The 19,021-nt window shown below is 48.7% G+C and overlaps 1 protein-coding gene across 5 annotated transcripts in view; it reads left to right on the top strand.

Moving 5' to 3' along the window:
- LOC105027348 (BCL-6 corepressor) overlaps positions 1–19,021 on the top strand; it is a 42,239-nt gene that overhangs the window by 9,882 nt on the left and 13,336 nt on the right. For 2 of the 5 annotated variants that reach the window (XM_013137881.4, XM_034286737.1), the window contains 7 exons: positions 1,275–1,408; positions 5,894–5,969; positions 6,320–9,823; positions 13,422–13,478; positions 14,065–14,206; positions 15,414–15,803; positions 16,774–17,130. In XM_013137881.4, coding sequence (XP_012993335.3) covers positions 1,320–1,408; positions 5,894–5,969; positions 6,320–9,823; positions 13,422–13,478; positions 14,065–14,206; positions 15,414–15,803; positions 16,774–17,130 — 4,615 coding nt within the window. In that variant the 5' untranslated portion in view covers positions 1,275–1,319. Of the gene's footprint in view, positions 1–1,274; positions 1,409–5,893; positions 5,970–6,319; positions 9,824–13,421; positions 13,479–14,064; positions 14,207–15,413; positions 15,804–16,773; positions 17,131–19,021 lie in introns of those variants that run through there. The other 3 variants (XM_034286739.1, XM_034286738.1, XM_020054920.3) reach the window with 3 other exon arrangements.

Here is a 19,021-nt window from a genome sequence, read left to right as displayed (position 1 = left end):
CTAAATCACACCATTGAAATCATGGAACACTCTTTTAGGTCTCCCCTTTAGAATAAGACCATCCCCAAGGTTGTGTGATGGATGGTTGATAGTTTTGAGAGTGGATACTACTTTGACCAGTGCAATGGATGCCAATTAGCCTATAGACAAACCCAGAGGAATCACTTATTGTTTGTGGGACTCTCATGGGGGTTCTGATAACGATGAGTTGATTTCAACGCCAGTGTGTAGGTCCAAACCTAGAGGAGTTTTGGGTAAATACGATTGCTTAAACTATGAGTCTGGTCTTATGCACTGTCACTATTAACCCATTTCAAAGCCAGGACTCCCAGGACAGACTCGCAAAGACGAGTCTTTCTCGTAGCCTATTCACTTGGCAAAAATGACACTGTGTTTTTCAGAAAGCTCCTCTAGGTTGTTTCTTTTGTCACCTATACACAAACGATGCATGTCCTTAAACTAGGAATAGTAATCGGCATCAGGGATCTAAAACAGAACTCACCATCTTCAGGCTATATGCTGCTCTGGGCTTGATTGCTAAGTCTGACTTTTAAAGCCCCAACCCTTCATTAGCTTAAGGACAAGGTAATACAGAAATAAATACAGACATTTAAGATTAATGAAATAAATAAATACACAAATAAAAGATTACTTAAATAAATACAGAAACAAATGTGGAAATAAATGAATTTATAGGTAAATAGAGACTGAAAATAAAATAAGTACAAATTCATGTCTTGTTTTACTAATGTCACTAATATTTATCTATGTGTACATTTATATTTGCATATATATCATTATATTTTATTTATATATATTTTATAAATAGATGTATTTATTGAGGCATTTCTTTTTAATTATGGCAGGTTTGGTCCTCCATATCCTTGAGCCACATGTTATGAACAACCCAAAACTGCTCTTGCTGGGGTCTGACTCGGTCACATGGCGCGCTGAACCATTTCTTTTGCGAAGTCAAACGGGATGTGTTAACACATTTTAAATATTTTGCTTCGGGAAGAAGTTGAGTGGCGGGGTATATTACCCAGGCACCAAGGAAGTAGCACAAACTTCTCACCAGTCACAGTGTGCGAACTTAAGCTAAATTATAGAAAGCTTGAAATTAAATAATGTGCGTGAACTGCCGAAATCCCCCTGTCAACATTCCACCATAAAATACAGTGAACGCATGTTGACCATGCACTGTCAAGGGAAGAATGTTTTATGGTGGTTTACTGTAAGCATCATGGCACCATTTGGTTTTGAATGTCTTACAGAGTGGTGGTCGGTTGGAGGTGTTGTAGGACAGATGAGGGAATGACATGCTCTCCGCTACACCAATGTACGGAACGGTTCCCCCATGGATGAGTCGCGAGAGGGCCCAAATGTGCGGCTTGGTCATGGAAGAGAGGTCAGTTTACCTTTCCACCCCTCTGTTCTCACCGCTTAACATCTTTATGCTACTCAGACCTACACCATGGCCAACCTCCACTCTTTTCCCAATATTCATTTTGTATTTATTACACTCTTTTTCCCCCCCGAAACAGTTTCAATCCCCATGACATGTTTTCCTGTGAGCCCGTGCAGAAAAAAAGCAGTGCGTAAATTATGGTAGCAGGGCGGGGAAAAAAGAAAAATCTTGTGCCGATTAGACACACACACACACACATGCACACACACACACACATGCACACACACACATGCACACACACACATGCACGCACACACATGCACGCACACACACACACATGCAGGCACACACGCACACACACGTTACATGCAGGGCGTAAGGGTTCTCATTCGTCTCACATGGATGTTGTTCGGGCAGGCAAGGTAGGCAGGATTCAGTTGTGTTTGAGCCTCCAGGCGAGGAGGAGAAGGGGGGAGGGAGGAGCAGTGGGAGTGAGAGGGTGATTAATGAGTTCGAGGTCGCTGTAATAAAAGCGGAATGCCGGTGGCGCGTCAGTTCGAGCTGCAGATGCTTTTCTTTCCGATGATGGAGGAGCAGAGTTCCTCCTGCTCTCGTGCTTCCTCACTCACTTGGTTGTATAGCATCTCGCATTTGTCATGAACTGGTAACCAGTAACATTGGTAGAATGTTTCACTATTAAAGGGGCTTAATGTACAATTTATTTACTATAATAACATATCCATAATATATCTGCACTCAGTAACATTTGTTCAGCAGAAATATTTTGGGAGCGAACAAAAGCGTTGGTCAACAAAAGGTGCACGTTCCCTCTTCTATAGGCTATCAATGAGCTGGAAAATAACTATGTTATACTATAGGCCATAAAGATATTTAATTTAGCAGTAGCTTGCCTATATTACTGTGCAATGTTGCCTTTCTATTTTTTGTCAAAAGTGTAGTGACAATCGGTTGTACATATTTCAACCTCTGTGTTGAGAAATTAATGTCTTACCATCAGTTTTATGTTTAAAAGACAAAACAACAACTACAATAACAAGCCTTATCAATAGGCTACTGACTCAATGAACAGTTCCTGGGCTACAGTTTATGTAGTTGATAAGGCTGCTAGCGACAAATAATGTAGCTGATAATGCTGCTAGCTACAGTTAATGTAACGGATAATGCTGCTAGCTACAGTTAATGCAACAGGCTAACTTGACCACTATGCCCATATAATGAAAATGAGCAGTGAAGCATTATTGAATTGTGTTGAGTAATGTTTGTAACTAGTTATATCTAGCTTTAACATTATAGGTGGGTAGCATATACATAATTCATGTATTCATATCTGATTTACCAGATACTATTGCACACACACGCTGATACAATCCTAAACCAATATAAAGTTGAGCTAGCTATGTTTGATCTAAAAAAAAAAGTCAACGTGGCATTAGCGGCTTGCACAATAAAAATAAGATACAATCTAGCTGATTTGGGCAATAAGATGCTCCGGCTAATCCACTGGATTCATATTACAATAAGCAAATGTGAAGCAGCATCCTTGCTATTAAAGTATCTGTATATGCAATGTGGTGGTGAGTGAAGGGGCGGGGCTTGGTGTGGGAAGAAGAGACATGTGACTCGAGCTGTGAACTTTGAGTTAGTACCAAAGTTGCGTATCATGTATAACAAAGCAAATGTTAAAATATCATTATAAAGGCTAAATTAAAAACCCAAACTGGACTGCACATCAAGAACAGTATATTATAAAATATACTGTCCAGTATATTTTATACTGTCGACTCTGTGTGTGTGTTTTAGGTCTTTCTATACTCATGGGGACCAAATGTCTTTTTCAGGTCCCCATGAGGCAAAAGGAAATTTCCGGCTCAGGGTTTAGGTTTAGGGTCAAACCTACGATAAATTTTTGAGTTAGAATTGGGCTTTCTTTAAGGTCCAGGCATTGTTGGTTATGTTTAGAGTTAAGGTTAGGCAGTACATCTAGGTAAAGTTTAGACATAAATGTTTCTTTTTTTGGGGTAAGGTTAGGTTTAGATTTAGGTTTAGATAGGGTCTGGTTAAGGTTAGGGTTAGGCTTAGAGTTAAGATTAGGGCCAGGGAGCATGCAATTTTATTGCAATTTATTTTCAGGTCCCCATGAGGATAGCCATACAAAGTTGTGTGTGTGTGTGATTTGTTACTCCGTAGGAAATGTTGAATGGCCCCCCATGGCAGTGGTCTGTGAAGTGTAATCTTCCCTTGCTTAGTTGGCCATCAGTACGGAGCAAGGATGAGAGACGGTCCAAGAGGCCAAAAAAGTAAACATGAGTATGTGGAGACAAGATTGAATGGCCCTCTGGGGGGTGTTAGCGGGGCCTGAATGGGAGGATGGGTGATACTTCATGAACGGGGTGTATGAGGGAATACATAAATGTTACTATAGCAGAGGAACCCCCCCCAGCACTTACCACCAACTCCACCTCACAAACATTTCTGTTATGCCAGGGCCGTGTGATAGTGATTAGGACAGTTAGTGATGTGTTTAGTCTCTCCAGGAGAGAACCTGTTAGTGATGTGTTTGTCTCTCCGGGAGAGAACCTGTTAGTGATGTGTTTTGTCTCTCCGGGAGAGAACCTGTTAGTGATGTGTTTGTCTCTCCGGGAGAGAACCTGTTAGTGATGTGTTTAGTCTCTCCAGGAGAGAACCTGTTAGTGATGTGTTTAGTCTCTCCAGGAGAGAACCTGTTAGTGATGTGTTTAGTCTCTCCAGGAGAGAACCTGTTAGTGATGTGTTTAGTCTCTCCAGGACAGAACCTGTTAGTGATGTGTTTAGTCTCTCCAGGAGAGAACCTGTTAGTGATGTGTTTAGTCTCTCCAGGAGAGAACCTGTTAGTGATGTGTTTAGTCTCTCCAGGAGAGAACCTGTTAGTGATGTGTTTAGTCTCTCCAGGAGAGAACCTGTTAGTGATGTGTTTAGTCTCTCCAGGAGAGAACCTGTTAGTGATGTGTTTTCTCTCCAGGAGAGAACTTGTTAGTGATGTGTTTTGTCTCTCCAGGAGAGAACCTGTTAGTGATGTGTTTAGTCTCTCCAGGAGAGAACCTGTTAGTGATGTGTTTAGTCTCTCCAGGAGAGAACCTGTTAGTGATGTGTTTAGTCTCTCCAGGAGAGAACCTGTTAGTGATGTGTTTAGTCTCTCCAGGAGAGAACCTGTTAGTGATGTGTTTGTCTCTCTAGGAGAGAACCTGTTAGTGATGTGTTTGTCTCTCCAGGAGAGAACCTGTTAGTGATGTGTTTAGTCTCTCCAGGAGAGAACCTGTTAGTGATGTGTTTTCTCTCCAGGAGAGAACTTGTTAGTGATGTGTTTTGTCTCTCCAGAAGTGAACCTGTTAGTGATGTGTTTTGTCTCTCCAGGAGAGAACCTGTTAGTGATGTGTTTTGTCTCTCCAGGAGAGAACCTGTTAGTGATGTGTTTTGTCTCTCCAGGAGAGAACTTGTTAGTGATGTGTTTTGTCTCTGCAGGAGAGAACCTGTTAGTGATATGTTTTGTCTCTCCGGGAGAGAACCTGTTAGTGATGTGTTTTGTCTCTCCGGGAGAGAACCTGTTAGTGATGTGTTTTGTCTCTCCAGGAGAGAACTTGTTAGTGATGTGTTTTGTCTCTCCAGAAGTGAACCTGTTAGTGATGTGTTTTGTCTCTCCAGGAGAGAACCTGTTAGTGATGTGTTTTGTCTCTCCATGAGAGAACCTGTTAGTGATGTGTTTAGTCTCTCCAGGAGAGAACCTGTTAGTGATGTGTTTTGTCTCTGCAGGAGAGAACCTGTTAGTGATGTGTTTTGTCTCTCCAGGAGAGAACCTGTTAGTGATGTGTTTTGTCTCTCCAGGAGAGAACCTGTTAGTGATGTGTTTAGTCTCTCCAGGAGAGAACTTGTTAGTGATGTGTTTTGTCTCTGCGGGAGAGAACCTGTTAGGGATGTTTTGTCTCTCCGGGAGAGAACCTGTTAGTGATGTGTTTTGTCTCCCCAGGAGAGAATTTGTTAGTGATGTGTTTAGTCCCTCCAGGAGAGAACTTGTTAGTGATGTGTTTAGTCCCTCCAGGAGAGAACTTGTTAGTGATGTGTTTTGTCTCTGCAGGAGAGAACCTGTTAGGGATGTTTTGTCTCTCTGGGAGAGAACCTGTTAGTGATGTGTTTTGTCTCTCCAGGAGAGAATTTGTTAGTGATGTGTTTAGTCCCTCCAGGAGAGAACTTGTTAGTGATGTGTTTAGTCCCTCCAGGAGAGAACTTGTTAGTGATGTGTTTTGTCTCTGCAGGAGAGAACCTGTTAGGGATGTTTTGTCTCTCTGGGAGAGAACCTGTTAGTGATGTGTTTTGTCTCTCCGGGAGAGAACCTGTTAGTGATGTGTTTAGTCTCTCTAGGAGAGAACCTGTTAGTGATGTGTTTTGTCTCTCCAGGAGAGAACCTGTTAGTGATGTGTTTTGTCTCTGCAGGAGAGAACCTGTTAGTGATGCAGAAACCCAGAGAAACCAGGATTTAAGGGAAGCGAATCACATCACACAAAGCATGGTATGTCAAATTGTATAAAGTGTGTATCAAAGTCACTGTTAATAACAAGTTAAAGCGAGGTGCCTCAGGGGCGTGGTTAATGCCCAATATACCACAGCTAAGAGCTCTTATCACAACCAATCATGGAAGCCATGGATACAGACTTAGCCATGGTATATTGTGAATATACCAAAGAGATGCCTTATTGTTCTTATGAACTGGTTACCCACACTATTAGAAAGTGAGAAGCAATGTTTTGTCATAAATATGGTATACCGTATCTCAGCATTCAGAGTTTGAACCAAACGTTTTTTGTAATAGTCAGCATTTCTAACGGTTTTAAACCCTTTTTATAACATTACCCCTTGTAGGTGGATGCTAGGTTAACTTCTCTGGCTGCCGTCGGACTGGACCGGAACACACTCCTGCGAGACGGCCGCCTGCATGGCGGAGTGGTTTACCCAGGGATCCGAGCATTATCGACAGAGAAGTCCCGCGAAAGGGCCCTCCCTCTGAGCTATGGCCGAGAGGGCCTTCCAGACCTCCTCTACAAGCCAGAGGTCTCGATGGACAGGAGCAAAGCCGCCAACGGCTATATGGGCCTGTACAAGAGCCCTCCACCGGGACTCCAGAGGGGGCCAGAGGCGCTGGGGCTGGACAGGAGAAGTGTAGCTGGGGAGAAGCCATCAGAACTGGGCTTGGGGGGTGCTAGTGTGGGAGCAGGTGGTTTCTTGCATCTGCCCTGGGGGCTGGGTCCGGGGCTGTACCCCGAAGCAGGCCTGTACCCCTTCATGGAGTCCTCCAAGTACCTCAGCATGTACAAGGCCCAATACCTCAGCCAAACCGGACCCTACCTGCCACAGCACCTGGCCTACCAGTCTCTCTGTGCCCCCCAGGGGGCTTCCTCCGCCGCCGAGAGGCTCTACTACATGGGCCCCTACCCCCCCTCCCCCATGGCCTCCCCCTTGGTGGGCTCTCCCATGAGGATCCCGGCTGTATCCGTGGCCCCCACCTCCATGGTACACTGCCAGGAGAAGGGGCTGAGTGGCAGCTCTCGAATCCAACATGAAGGCACTCCTTTCGGACAACAGCTCCACCAGCCTCCCCCTCTTCCGGCCCAGCACATTCAGCCCCCCCACACAGAGCGAGACTGCCTTCCCAGTGGGAGCAGTAAGCCCACTGGACCCCCGTCCAACAAAGGAGCCAGTAACAGCAGTGTTAGCAGCAGTGGTGGGGGGAGGAGTAGTGGGAGCCTTCCCATTGATTCCTCCCCTCACGCCTCCTCTCGCCTCCCCCAGCCTGCTCCTCACCAGGCTCCGCCTCTCGTTGAAAGCACCTTAGACCTACAGAGGCCAGTCCCTCGAATAGCAACTTCCTCCACCTCATCTTCTCCTTCCTCTTCTTCTCCGTCCTCCTCTTCTTCCCAGTCGATGCCCCACCCATTCTATGCGAGCAGCCTGGCCCCAGAGCACCCATCCCCTGCCCGTCCCAGCCCCCACAAACCTAGAGCCAGACCTGGGAGCTGTGAGAGGAGACCCAGTCAGTCCCCTTCCAAACTGTCCTCTGAGCAACCACCCCTGCAAAACCAGCCTTCAACTACCAAAGACCCAGCTGACCCAAAGCCCCTCGACCTCTCTGGAAGGCTGCTGGAGTTTGGCTTACCTCCCAATGGCTTTCCTGTTAAGATGGAGGCTCTGGGATCTCCAGGGCCTCGGTATGGACATCTCCCCTGCAGGGAGCTCCTGAAGGAGACCCTCTCACCTCCCTCCCACTCTCCATCAGGGGTCAGCAGCACTTCCTCCAAGGCCCAAGAGAGGCCAGAGATGATCAGCACTTTGCACTCCTCCTGGATGGTGCCCTCCCCAACAAACACCTCCTCCCTGGGGTCCAGCCATGCACATCCCCGCCCCACAGCCCAGTCCCCATCCTCTAGGGCTGGCCCAGGTGCCCAGGGGAAAGGCTCTCCTTCTGTCATCAAACACAAGGCTCTGGAAAGAGTAATTTCCCAGGCCCCACCTCAGGCCTTGCCCCAGCAACGCAACCCATCTTGTCCTAAGGTGGTAGAGCCCAATACTACCCCGATACCTTCCAATCACAATCATGCCTCCACAATGCCCCCATCCCCAAAACACAATAATGAGTGGCCGAAACACAGCCCTAGCCAAGCAGAAGGGTCCCCCATGACTGGCCATCTCAGGAGCTCCACTGAGAAACCCCTCAAAGCCCAGAAAAGGGCTGAGGCATCTCAGGAGGTTTCTCCATTTAACAAACGTCCCTGTCTGGAAAGTGCTAATGGGCACCCGCCAAGCCACATCTACCTGCCCCAGAGCGAGGGCTATCTACCTCCTGGCCTGGCCTATGCCAGCCGATACTACTCTGTACCAGACAGCATGGCCCTCCACTCTCTCCCTCTGCCAGGCAAGGGCCCTACCTACCCTCACCCAGTCCTGCTGGGCAGTAGCAGTCTGTACCCCTCTCTTCCCGCAGCCAAACACCCCACGCCATACCAGAGCCATGTAGAGGAGTATCTCACCTACAACTCCCAGGAAATGGTCCACCCTCTGATGCAAACAAGCTCAGAGTCCCAGACCCAGGAGCGGACAGAGTCCCAGACCCAGGAGCGGACAGAGTCCCAGACCCAGGAGCGGACAGAGTCCCAGACCCACGAGCGGTCAGAGAAATGGCCCAAGTCCCACACAAAGCTTGATAAAGAGACATTGGAGCCGGGAGGGAGCCAGCCCAGGATCCCCTCCAAGGACAGGATTGTTTGCATTGATCTAGTCCACTCCGACACAGATGGGGAGTCCACTCCGACCAGCAACAAGATGCCACACCCCATCGTCATCCCAGTCACCAGGGGCAACCAACAGAAGGTTGGCCATGGCGAACAAAACACAAGGGACTTAGAACACGAGCCAAAACACCAACTGCACCGTCACCCCCGCCATCATCACCACCCCAGCCCAACTTCCATCCTCAGAAACATCCACTCAGACAGACTCCCAGACACCCCCTGTCTGAAAGTCTGGACTCTCCAGGAGACAAGCTGTTTGGAACGCCAGGGCCCCATGGGGCAGCCGGAACGCCAGGGCCCCACGGGGCAGCCGGAACGCCAGGGCCCCACGGGGAAGATGGAATGCCAGGGCCCCACGGGGAAGATGGAATGCCAGGGCCCCACGGGGAAGATGGAATGCCAGGGCCCCACGGGGCAGATGGAACGTCAGGGCCCCACGAGGCAGATTAGTCAGATCAAGGAGGGCCCTGAGGACCAAAGCCCTTCTTCAGACCCAGGGGACCTGGGGGAGCAGGACCAGAGTACCCTGCGCTGTGCCCGAACGTCTGGCGACCGCACGTCTGGCAACCCCGCATCTGGCAACTCCACATGTGGAAACCCCAATTCTGACAACTTCACATCTGGCAACTCCGCATCTGGCAACCCCAAATCTGCCACCCTCCAGCCTGTTGACCGCAGGTCTGGAGAACGTACATCCGGAGTTTGTAGCCATATTTCTGTAGACCACACTGCTCTAAATCGTGAACGCATGGGAAGGGATTGCACAGCTTCTTGCGACAACGTGTCCGGTGAGGGGAGAGTGGAGCTGGACAGACGAACTGTCCCCCACTCCATTCATCACTACATGGACTTGGGAAAAGAGAGAGAGAATGAAAGAGAAGGAGGGAGCATTGGGGATACGGAGGAGTCCCATGGAGAGGGGGATGAGGAAGAAGAGGGTGGAAGGAGAGGGTCACGAAGGACAAGTCTGACCAAAAGGATTGCAAACTCCTCAGGTTACGTGGGTGACCGCATCAAATGTGTCACCACTGAGCTGTATGCAGACTCCAGCAAGCTGAGCCGGGAGCAGCGCGCCCTGCAGGTGAGTTGGCAGAACTGCGTCTGTGTATGTGTTGGGGGGCAGATGGTCATGTGGTAATAACACGGCTCATTGATCCAAAGACGTTCACATGTTTGTCCATGTGGTCCATGCACTACTCTGGTCAGCTCTGCCCTCAGGGTCATATCCAGGTTAGGGTTAAGGGTCAGCTCTGCCCTCTGGGTCAGATCGGGTAAGGGTTAAGGGTCAGCTCTGCCCTCAGGGTCATATCGGGTTAGGGTTAAAGGTCAGCTCTGCCCTCTGGGTCATATCCAGGTTAGGGTTAAGGGTCAGCTCTGCCCTCAGGGTCATATCGGGTAAGGGTTAAGGGTCAGCTCTGCCCTCAGGGTCATATCCAGGTTAGGGTTAAGGGTCAGCTCTGCCCTCTGGGTCATATCGGGTAAGGGTTAAGGGTCAGCTCTGCCCTCAGGGTCATATCGGGTTAGGGTTAAAGGTCAGCTCTGCCCTCAGGGTCATATCGGGTTAGGGTTAAGGGTTAGTTCTGCTTTACATTCTGATGGGTCGTAATGGGTTCCTGTAGTATGAGGAGTTTGGAAAGACCACAGTCATCAATCAATGTACCAGATACTGGCTCCTTATGAAGGTCCAGGGTTACTCCAGGGTTACAGAAGTCCACCTAGTAAAAGGACGGTTCAGAGGTCAACTTAGTAAAATGGTGGTGCGCATCTGCGTGCTCTGTGTCTAGCTCAGGGAAAGATAAAGCGAGGGAGTGATGAGTGAAAGTGAGGGATGGAGGGGGAGAGAAACAGTGAGGGATGGAGGGGGAGAGAAACAGTGAGGGATGGAGGGGAGAGAAACAGTGAGGGATGGAGGGGAGAGAAACAGTGAGGGATGGAGGGGAGAGAAACAGTGAGGGATGGAGGGGAGAGAAACAGTGAGGGATGGAGGGGAGAGATACAGACATTGGATATCTGGCTAGGGGCTGAGCGACACGTCTCCACATGGTGAGTGCTCTGATTCACCCTGGCTCTGATTCACCCTGGCTCTGATTCACCCTGGCTCTGTCTCTGATTCCCCCTGGCTCGGATTCACCATGGCTCGGATTCACCCTGCCTCTGGCTCTGAATCACCCTGCCTCTGAATCACGCTGCCTCTGGCTCTGATACACCCTGCCTCTGATTCACCTGGCCTCTGACTTTATTCACAGTGCCTCCGGCTCTGATTCACCCTGGCTTTGGCTCTGATTCACCCTGATTCACCTGGCTTCTGGCTCTGATTCACCTGCCTCTGGCTCTGCATCACCCTGGCTTTGGTTCTGAATTACCCTGCCTCTGGCTCTGATTCCCCCTTCCTCTGATTCACCCTGCCTCTAGCTTGATTCACCCTGCCTCTAGCTTGATTCACCCTGCCTCTAGCTTGATTCACCCTGCCTCTGGCTCTGATTCACCCTGCCTCTGGCTCTGATTCACCCTGCCTCTGGGTCTGATTCACCTTGGCTCTGATTCACCCGGCCTCTGGCTCTGATTCACCCGGCCTCTGGCTCTGATTCACCCGGCCTCTGGCTCTGATTCACCCTGCCTCTGGCTCTGATTCACCCTGCCTCTGGCTCTGATTCACCCTGCCTCTAGCGCTGATTCACCCTGCCTCTAGCGCTGATTCACCCTGCCTCTAGCTCTGATTCTCCCTGGCTCTGATTCACCCTGCCTCCGGCTTTGATTCACCCTGACTCTGATTCACCCTGCCTCCGGTTCTGATTCACCCCTGCCTCCGGCTCTTGTTTAACCCAAAGGTGGACCAGTGATGCTAGAGGGAGGATGGATTGTCTTCCTTGTTTATAAAGCAGCCCCCACTAACACTAAAACAATCCACAGCCCCACCCATCCCTGGCCTTGTTCAAGGTCACACTCCCCAGCCCCTCTAAAATTAGTGCCTCACAAACACAGACACACACAAACACACACACGAGACAACACATACCATTTACACAGATTAATTGCTACACATTTTTTAATTTAGGTTTGATTTTACCCCAATTTGGTCATGGAGTGATTGGAAGCCATTCTCCCTGCATTTAGTGATTAGATGGCCTTCACTGCATGTACCTTTCTTCTACCAGACCAACATGAGTGATTGTGGTTAGATCAGATTAATTAGATCAGATTAATTACACTGTAGTTTAGGTTCAGGCTTAGACATAAACACATACCTCTGATGTCTGTGAATGAGTGGGCCAGAGGCACATGTATGTTAGCGCCCAGCCATCATGTATGTTAGCACTTGGTTCCAGCTATCATGTATGTTAGCACTTGGTTCCAGCCATCATGTATGTTAGCGCTTGGTTCCAGCCATCATGAATGTTGGTGCTTGGTTCCAGCCATCATGAATGTTGGTGCTTGGTTCCAGCCATCATGAATGTTAGCGCTTGGTTCCAGCCATCATGTATGTTAGCGCTTGGTTCCAGCCATCATGTATGTTAGCGCTTGGTTCCAGCCATCATGTATGTTAGCGCTTGGTTCCAGCCATCATGTATGTTAGCGCTTGGTTCCAGCCATCATGAATGTTGGCGCTTGGTTCCAGCCATCATGAATGTTGGCGCTTGGTTCCAGCCATCATGAATGTTGGCGCTTGGTTCCAGCCATCATGAATGTTAGCGCTTGGTTCCAGCCATCATGAATGTTAGCGCTTGGTTCCAGCCATCATGTATGTTAGCGCTTGGTTCCAGCCATCATGTATGTTAGTGCTTGGTTCCAGCCATCATGTATGTTAGCGCTTGGTTCCAGCCATCATGTATGTTAGCGCTTGGTTCCAGCCATCATGTATGTTAGCGCTTGGTTCCAGCCATCATGTATGTTAGCGCTTGGTTCCAGCCATCATGTATGTTAGCGCTTGGTTCCAGCTATCATGTATGTTAGCGCTTGGTTCTAACTATATCCACCTGTTGTCAGTGTCACTCCACAGTGTTGTTGTGCTTGCTGATACACAGCTGGAACACAAAGCTATCAAACACTATTTTCTGGACGTTAACTATCATTCATTTAATTATTACTGAATTAATACATAACATAAAAAAGGTATAATATTCTGCATTTTACCTCCGTATATTTGTCTACTTATATTGTCTAATAATACCATTGTATAATCTTCCAATATTATATTTCACACAAAATGAACAGTTGTCTAGTTTAGAAAACAAGGGTTTGATAGTTTTTTGTTATGGTTTTTCAATTTGATATGTGTGTGTGTGCTTGTTTGGACTGTGGCTGCTGTTTGTTTTGTGACAGGGGTACATGCTCCAATCCAGGTGCCAGGTGTGCAGAACTACTGGTTTTCCTTAAAAGTAGTTAATTAGTTAATTGGTCATTGCAACTGGTAGGCCAATCTTTGATTAGCGGGAAATAATGGAAACCACCAGTTCTGTAGCTCCCATGGCCTGGGGTTGAGAAAGCGGGTTGTAAAGATATGTGGAGAAAGACGTTTTAACATCGAATACCTACATGAAATGATGGAAAGATATATATTGAAATGATTAAAATGATGGACAGAATATGAAATGATGGACAGATATACTGAAATGATGAAAATGATGGACAGAATATGAAATGATGGACAGATATATTGAGCCCCCATTCTAATTACTTAGATGGAAGTCATATCACGAGAGGAGGGTAATATAAGCCGACCTGCAGCTAACTGGGAGGTCAGTTCTTTACATTTCTTTATCACACTCTACCCCTTAGACAGTCTTACTCTTCCTTTGTCATTTTCTCAGCACTCTTTTCCTCTCTGTCTTTCCCTCAATTGCTCTGCACCTTATTGTCCCTGACTCCTCTCCAACTCCCTCTCTCCTTCTCCTTCTCCCTCTCTCCTTCTCCCTCTCTCTTTCTGCCTCTCTTCCTTTCCCTCCCCTTTCTCTCTGTGAGCCTGAGGGCTGGTCGTATGTGTTGATGTTCCGGGAAGGGAGATGGCAGGATCTAGGGCCCCAGAGTGACTGCATGGACTCAGCCTGGCTGACTGCACTAGGCTAACGCTAGCTCTGCTGCTGGATGTGTCAAGCCTGTTCATATATCTCTCTTTCTCTTTGTCCTGTTTTGTTTTGCCCTCCTTTTTTGACAAGATGTGATTTCCTGATGCAATGTTGTGTGCTTTGGTAGTCGTTCAGCTCAGATTGAGGTTTAGAGAGGTGTGTGTGTGTGTGTGTGGCGCTGGCTAGACTGTTAGTGGGTTTCATGGCTGTTTTCTCTGTATGTGTGTTTCTGTGTGTGTGTGCGTGTGTGTGCGTTTAGCGGGCAATGATGCGGTTCTCCGAGCTGGAGCTGAAGGAGTGTGGGGGTGTGTGTGTGTCTGCATCAGTGGCAGGACAGGAGTTGGCAGACTGCCAGCAAAGAGAGAGAGATTGGGAACACTGCCAACTCTCCGCCAGGGAGGGTGAGTAATCCAACACACACACACTCACACAAACACACACACGTGCGCACACGCATAGACACACAACAAACACACACACACACAGCAAACACTAAGCTAGGCAGGGTTTGGTAACACACAGACAGCGAAAGACAGGAAGAGAGAGATGTGAGGAGAGATGTAAATAAAGAAATGAGGAGAGAGGGAGATGCGGGGAGAGAGGGAGAGGGATGCGGGGAGAGAGGGAGAGGGATGCGGGGAGAGAGGGAGAGGGATGCGGGGAGAGGGATGCGGGGAGAGGGGGAGGGATGCGGGGAGGGGGGGAGGGATGCGGGGAGAGGGGGAGGGGGGAGGGATGCGGGGAGAGGGGGAGGGATGCGGGGAGGGGGAGATGTGGAGAGGGAGGGAGGGATGCGGGGAGGGGGGAGGGATGCGGGGAGAGGGGGAGGGATGCGGGGAGAGGGGGAGGGATGCGGGGAGAGGGGGAGGGATGCGGGGAGGGGGGGGAGGGGGAGATGTGGAGAGGGAGGGTTGTGAGGAGAGGGACATTCTTTTTCATTAAGCTTTTTCTACTCATCTGTGTGGAGAGAAGGAATGGGAAGAGGAAGATGTGAGAGCAGGAACAGGTGGAGAGAAAGGAGAGGAAGAGGAGGTGGAGAGCTGAGCTGGAGTGTAATAGTGAATACAGGAGGAGGAGAGTGTGTGAGTGGAGGCGACTGCAGGAGAGGCATTGGGAGAAGGAGAGGGAGAGGGAGTGAGGGGGGAGAACTGGTGTTGGCAGAGAGCCCAGCGGTATTGATGTGAGGCCTGGACTGACGAGGGAGCCTAATTATGGCACACAGAGAGAGAGAGAGCATTCTACTGTGTGTGGGAGGGGTGTGGCAGGTCATGTCAGGGGGACGATGGGGGGGGGTGTTTTAGTCCTACAACAATTGTCCTGGCTTTCTCCTCCTCTTGCCCACCACTTTCTCCCCCCCCCCCACACACACACAACTCCCTCTACCCCTACCTCTCCACACACACCTCTCCCCCCACAACTCTCTCTACCCCCCCCCCCCCCCCACACACACACACACACACCTCTTTCATAGTGGGAGTGTGAATGGTTCAAGCTCTGATTAAAGAGTCTTTAGCCCATTAAAGTTTAACTGCCTGTTTTTAGAGGAGAATCAGGGTTGGCTGCTGTATTTACAGTCTCTGTTCAGCTTTCCCTTTTCCCTTGGATTAGGTGGAAGGCCGACCTATGGGAACAACAGAGTCCCAGTCCTCCAGAGGTGTGGGGCCCAGAGGGAGGGCCGGTCCCCGGGACAGGAGCCCAGAGAGGGGGCTAGAAGTTGTGTCAGAGAGGGTGAGGTTGGGCAATGTCCCGCCCCTCTCTTGGCATCGGCAGACAGGCACTCGAAGGAGGAGGAAGCGAAAGGCATTGCAGCCGCTAGGAAACACACACACACACACACAGACACACACACACACACAGACAGACGCACACACACACACACAGACAGACGCACACACACACACACAGACAGACGCACACACATACACAGCTTCCCAGACAAAGAGGACAACCAGAAGGATGGACAGAAAGGCCCAGACAAGACAGTCAGGAGCATGTCAGGTGAGTGCAGGGATGTAGGACATGGAGTTTCCTCAACCAAATGTCCTCTCTTCCATCTCTCTGTTGTCTCTCATCCCTCTGTCCCTCCTCTCATCCCTCTATCCCTCCTCTCATCCCTCTCTATCCCTCCTCTCATCCCTCTCTCTGTCCCTCCTCTCATCCCTCTCTCTGTCCCTCCTCTCATCCCTCTCTATCCCTCCTCTCATCCCTCTCTATCCCTCCTCTCATCCCTCTCTATCCCTCCTCTCATCCTTCTCTCATTCTTCTCTATCCCTCCTCTCATCCCTCTCTATCCCTCCTCTCATCCCTCCTCTCATCCCTCTCTATCCCTCCTCTCATCCCTCTCTATCCCTCCTCTCATCCTTCTCTCATTCTTCTCTATCCCTCCTCTCATCCCTCTCTATCCCTCCTCTCATCCCTCCTCTCATCCCTCTCTCATCCTCTCTCTATCCCTCCTCTCATCCCTCTCTATCCCTCCTCTCATCCCTCTCTCATTCTTCTCTATCCCTCCTCTCATCCCTCTCTATCCTTCCTCTCATCCCTCCTATCATCCCTCTCTATCCCTCCTCTCATCCCTCTCTGGGTGTTAACCAGCTGAGCAGAGACTAAAAGAAAGAGGGAATGCACCAGAGAGGAGAGGAGGCGTGAACAGTGTTTAATCCTATCTTTGTGTGAAGAAAGAAAAAGGCAGAAAGAGAAATAAAGACAGAAAGAACACAGAGTTGAACAGTTATCCTCTGAAAACCTGCTCTTTTCTTCTCTTTTCAGCTGCTTTCTACCTTCTTGTTTCAGTTTATTTTCTTGTGGTTCCCGTCTCTTACACACACACACTCACACACACACACATGCACACTGACAGACACACACAAACACACACAGGGTTTGGGATTCTTCTTCTGTTCAATACTTCTCATTGAGGAGGATTTGTAATTAGAATGCCCTCTTCTAACGTTGCCCTCTGGGTCTTCAGATGTTTGTGTGCTGCGGAGTGGTGACCAACCAAAGACTCCTACACTGAATGAGAATGATGATGATGAAGATGTAAGGAAACTGAAGGTGTGTATCGAGCTGAAGGGACTGTGCCTTCGTAAGCCCACTGCCACCTCCCCTGAGAGGCCAGAGGTCAAAGAGGAGAGGACATGGTCATCACATCACAGCCCCTCCCCACTGCCCCGGCCACCTCCCCCGGCCCGGACCGTAGCCCAAGCCCCGCCCACACGAGACAGGGTGTTCAAGGTGGAACCGGAAATGAAACCACTGGTACAGAAGCCAGAGATCACCAAGAGCTGGGCCAGGGAGATGCTGGCTAACGGCGATGCAAAACGAGGTAGATACACTAAATGTTGTTGTCTGTCTGTTCATCTGACCATGTGTCCATCTAGGAGGTTGTGGCCAGGAGTAGCTCTGACTGTTGCCATACAGGGAGTTTGTCTGTGGTCAGGCTCCTCTCTTTGACTCCTTCATATCTCCTCACTGTCTCATCCATATCTCCTGTCTATCTCTTGTCTGTCTCCTTCATATCTCTTGTCTGTCTCCTTCATATCTCTTGTCTGTCTCCTTCATATCTCTTGTCTGTCTCCTTCATATCTCTTGTCTGTCTCCTTCATATCTCTTGTCTGTCTCCTTCATATCTCCTGTCGGTCTCCTTCATATCTCCTCCCTGCCTCCTTCATATCTCCTCCCTGCCTCCTTCATATCTCCTCCCTGCCTCCTTCATATCTCCTCCCTGCCTCCTTCATATCTCCTCCATGCCTCCTTCATATCTCCTCCATGCCTCCTTCATATCTCTTGTCTGCCTCCTTCATATCTCTTGTCTGTCTCCTTCATATCTCTTGTCTGTCTCCTACATATCTCCTTACTGACTGCGCATGCTAAACATGCCACAGACACAAGATACACCTGAGACACCTTCTGCATCCCTGTGGGAGCGTATGTTTGTAGAGTGTGTGCTGTTTTATCCTGTTAGTGTGTCTGTGCACGGCCCTGGTGTGAACGTATACTTGGCGGCTAAAGATATGGGGGCAGGTGTAATGAGACTAATGTGTGATGAATGACTGATATCCCTTAAGACCAGGAGAGAGAGAGAGAGAGAGAGAGAGGGAGGGAGGGAGGCAGAGAGACAGAAGGGGTGGGAGAGAGGGACATAAGGAGAGGGAGGGAGAGAGAGAGACAAATGTCAGAGAGGAGATATGAAAGGGATATCAGAGCATGTCCGACTCATGTAAGACAGTTTCTGTCATTTCTGCCTACATGCTCTACCTGTCTTCAACACACTGATCTGAACCAGAGATCTCCCCATGTCATGTTTCTACCGCACGGTTATATCTAGATATGAGTAAAACTGAACAATAAGAAAGGGGTATTACCTGCCTTCTTGATGTTCCCGTGGTTACCACTGAGGGCCCCCCCCCCATCCCAAAGACCACTGTTCTGAGACATCCTACCTCTCTGTTTCTCTGGGTTTGTTCTGTAGTATTGTGACATCCTACCTCTCTGTTTCTCTGGGTTTGTTCTGTAGTATTGTGACATCCTACCTCTCTGTTTCTCTGGGTTTGTTCTGTAGTATTGTGACATCCTACCTCTCTGTTTCTCTGGGTGTGTTCTGTAGTATTGTGACATCCTACCTCTCTGTTTGTCTGGGTTTGTTCTGTAGTAATGAGACATTCTACCTCTGTTTCTCTGGGTTTGTTCTGTAGTAATGAGACATTCTACCTCTGTTTCTCTGGGTTTGAGGTTTTAAAAACATTAAAATGATTGGTGTTTATCCATTGGTCATGTTGATAAAGCAACAGCTGTGTGTGTTTGAGTGTGTGAGCTTTTTTAGCTGGTTGTCACTAGGAGAAAGGCTATTTCTGGCTTAGGGTTGAAGATTGTGGTAAAACTATTGTGCTTAGTGTTAGAATTGGGATTAGTGTTAGAATTGGGATTAGTTTTAGAATTGGGATTAGTTTTAGAATTGGGATTAGTTTTAGGTTTTCACATTACAGGTGAGGTATAGGGTTTGGGTTAGGAATTAGGTCTGGGTTAAGTTTGTGCGTAAAGGGTAGGCGATATACAGGTATAACGAGACTTGAGGGGACAATAAAGCAGGCAAGGAGAGTAAAACATAAAAAAGTGCAGCTTGGTGGGCATTTCTGGTCCCTGGGCACATATTCTGTCCAAAGCTATGCTCACCAAATCTGTACAGTAAATACGTCTCTTAATTGGCGGTCTTTTGA

The sequence above is a fragment of the Esox lucius genome, chromosome 16 (genome assembly GCF_011004845.1).
Source record: "Esox lucius isolate fEsoLuc1 chromosome 16, fEsoLuc1.pri, whole genome shotgun sequence".
Taxonomy (NCBI): Eukaryota; Metazoa; Chordata; class Actinopteri; order Esociformes; family Esocidae; genus Esox; species Esox lucius.
Note: the sequence above shows the minus strand (reverse complement) of the source record. Positions and strands in the feature narration are given on the sequence as shown.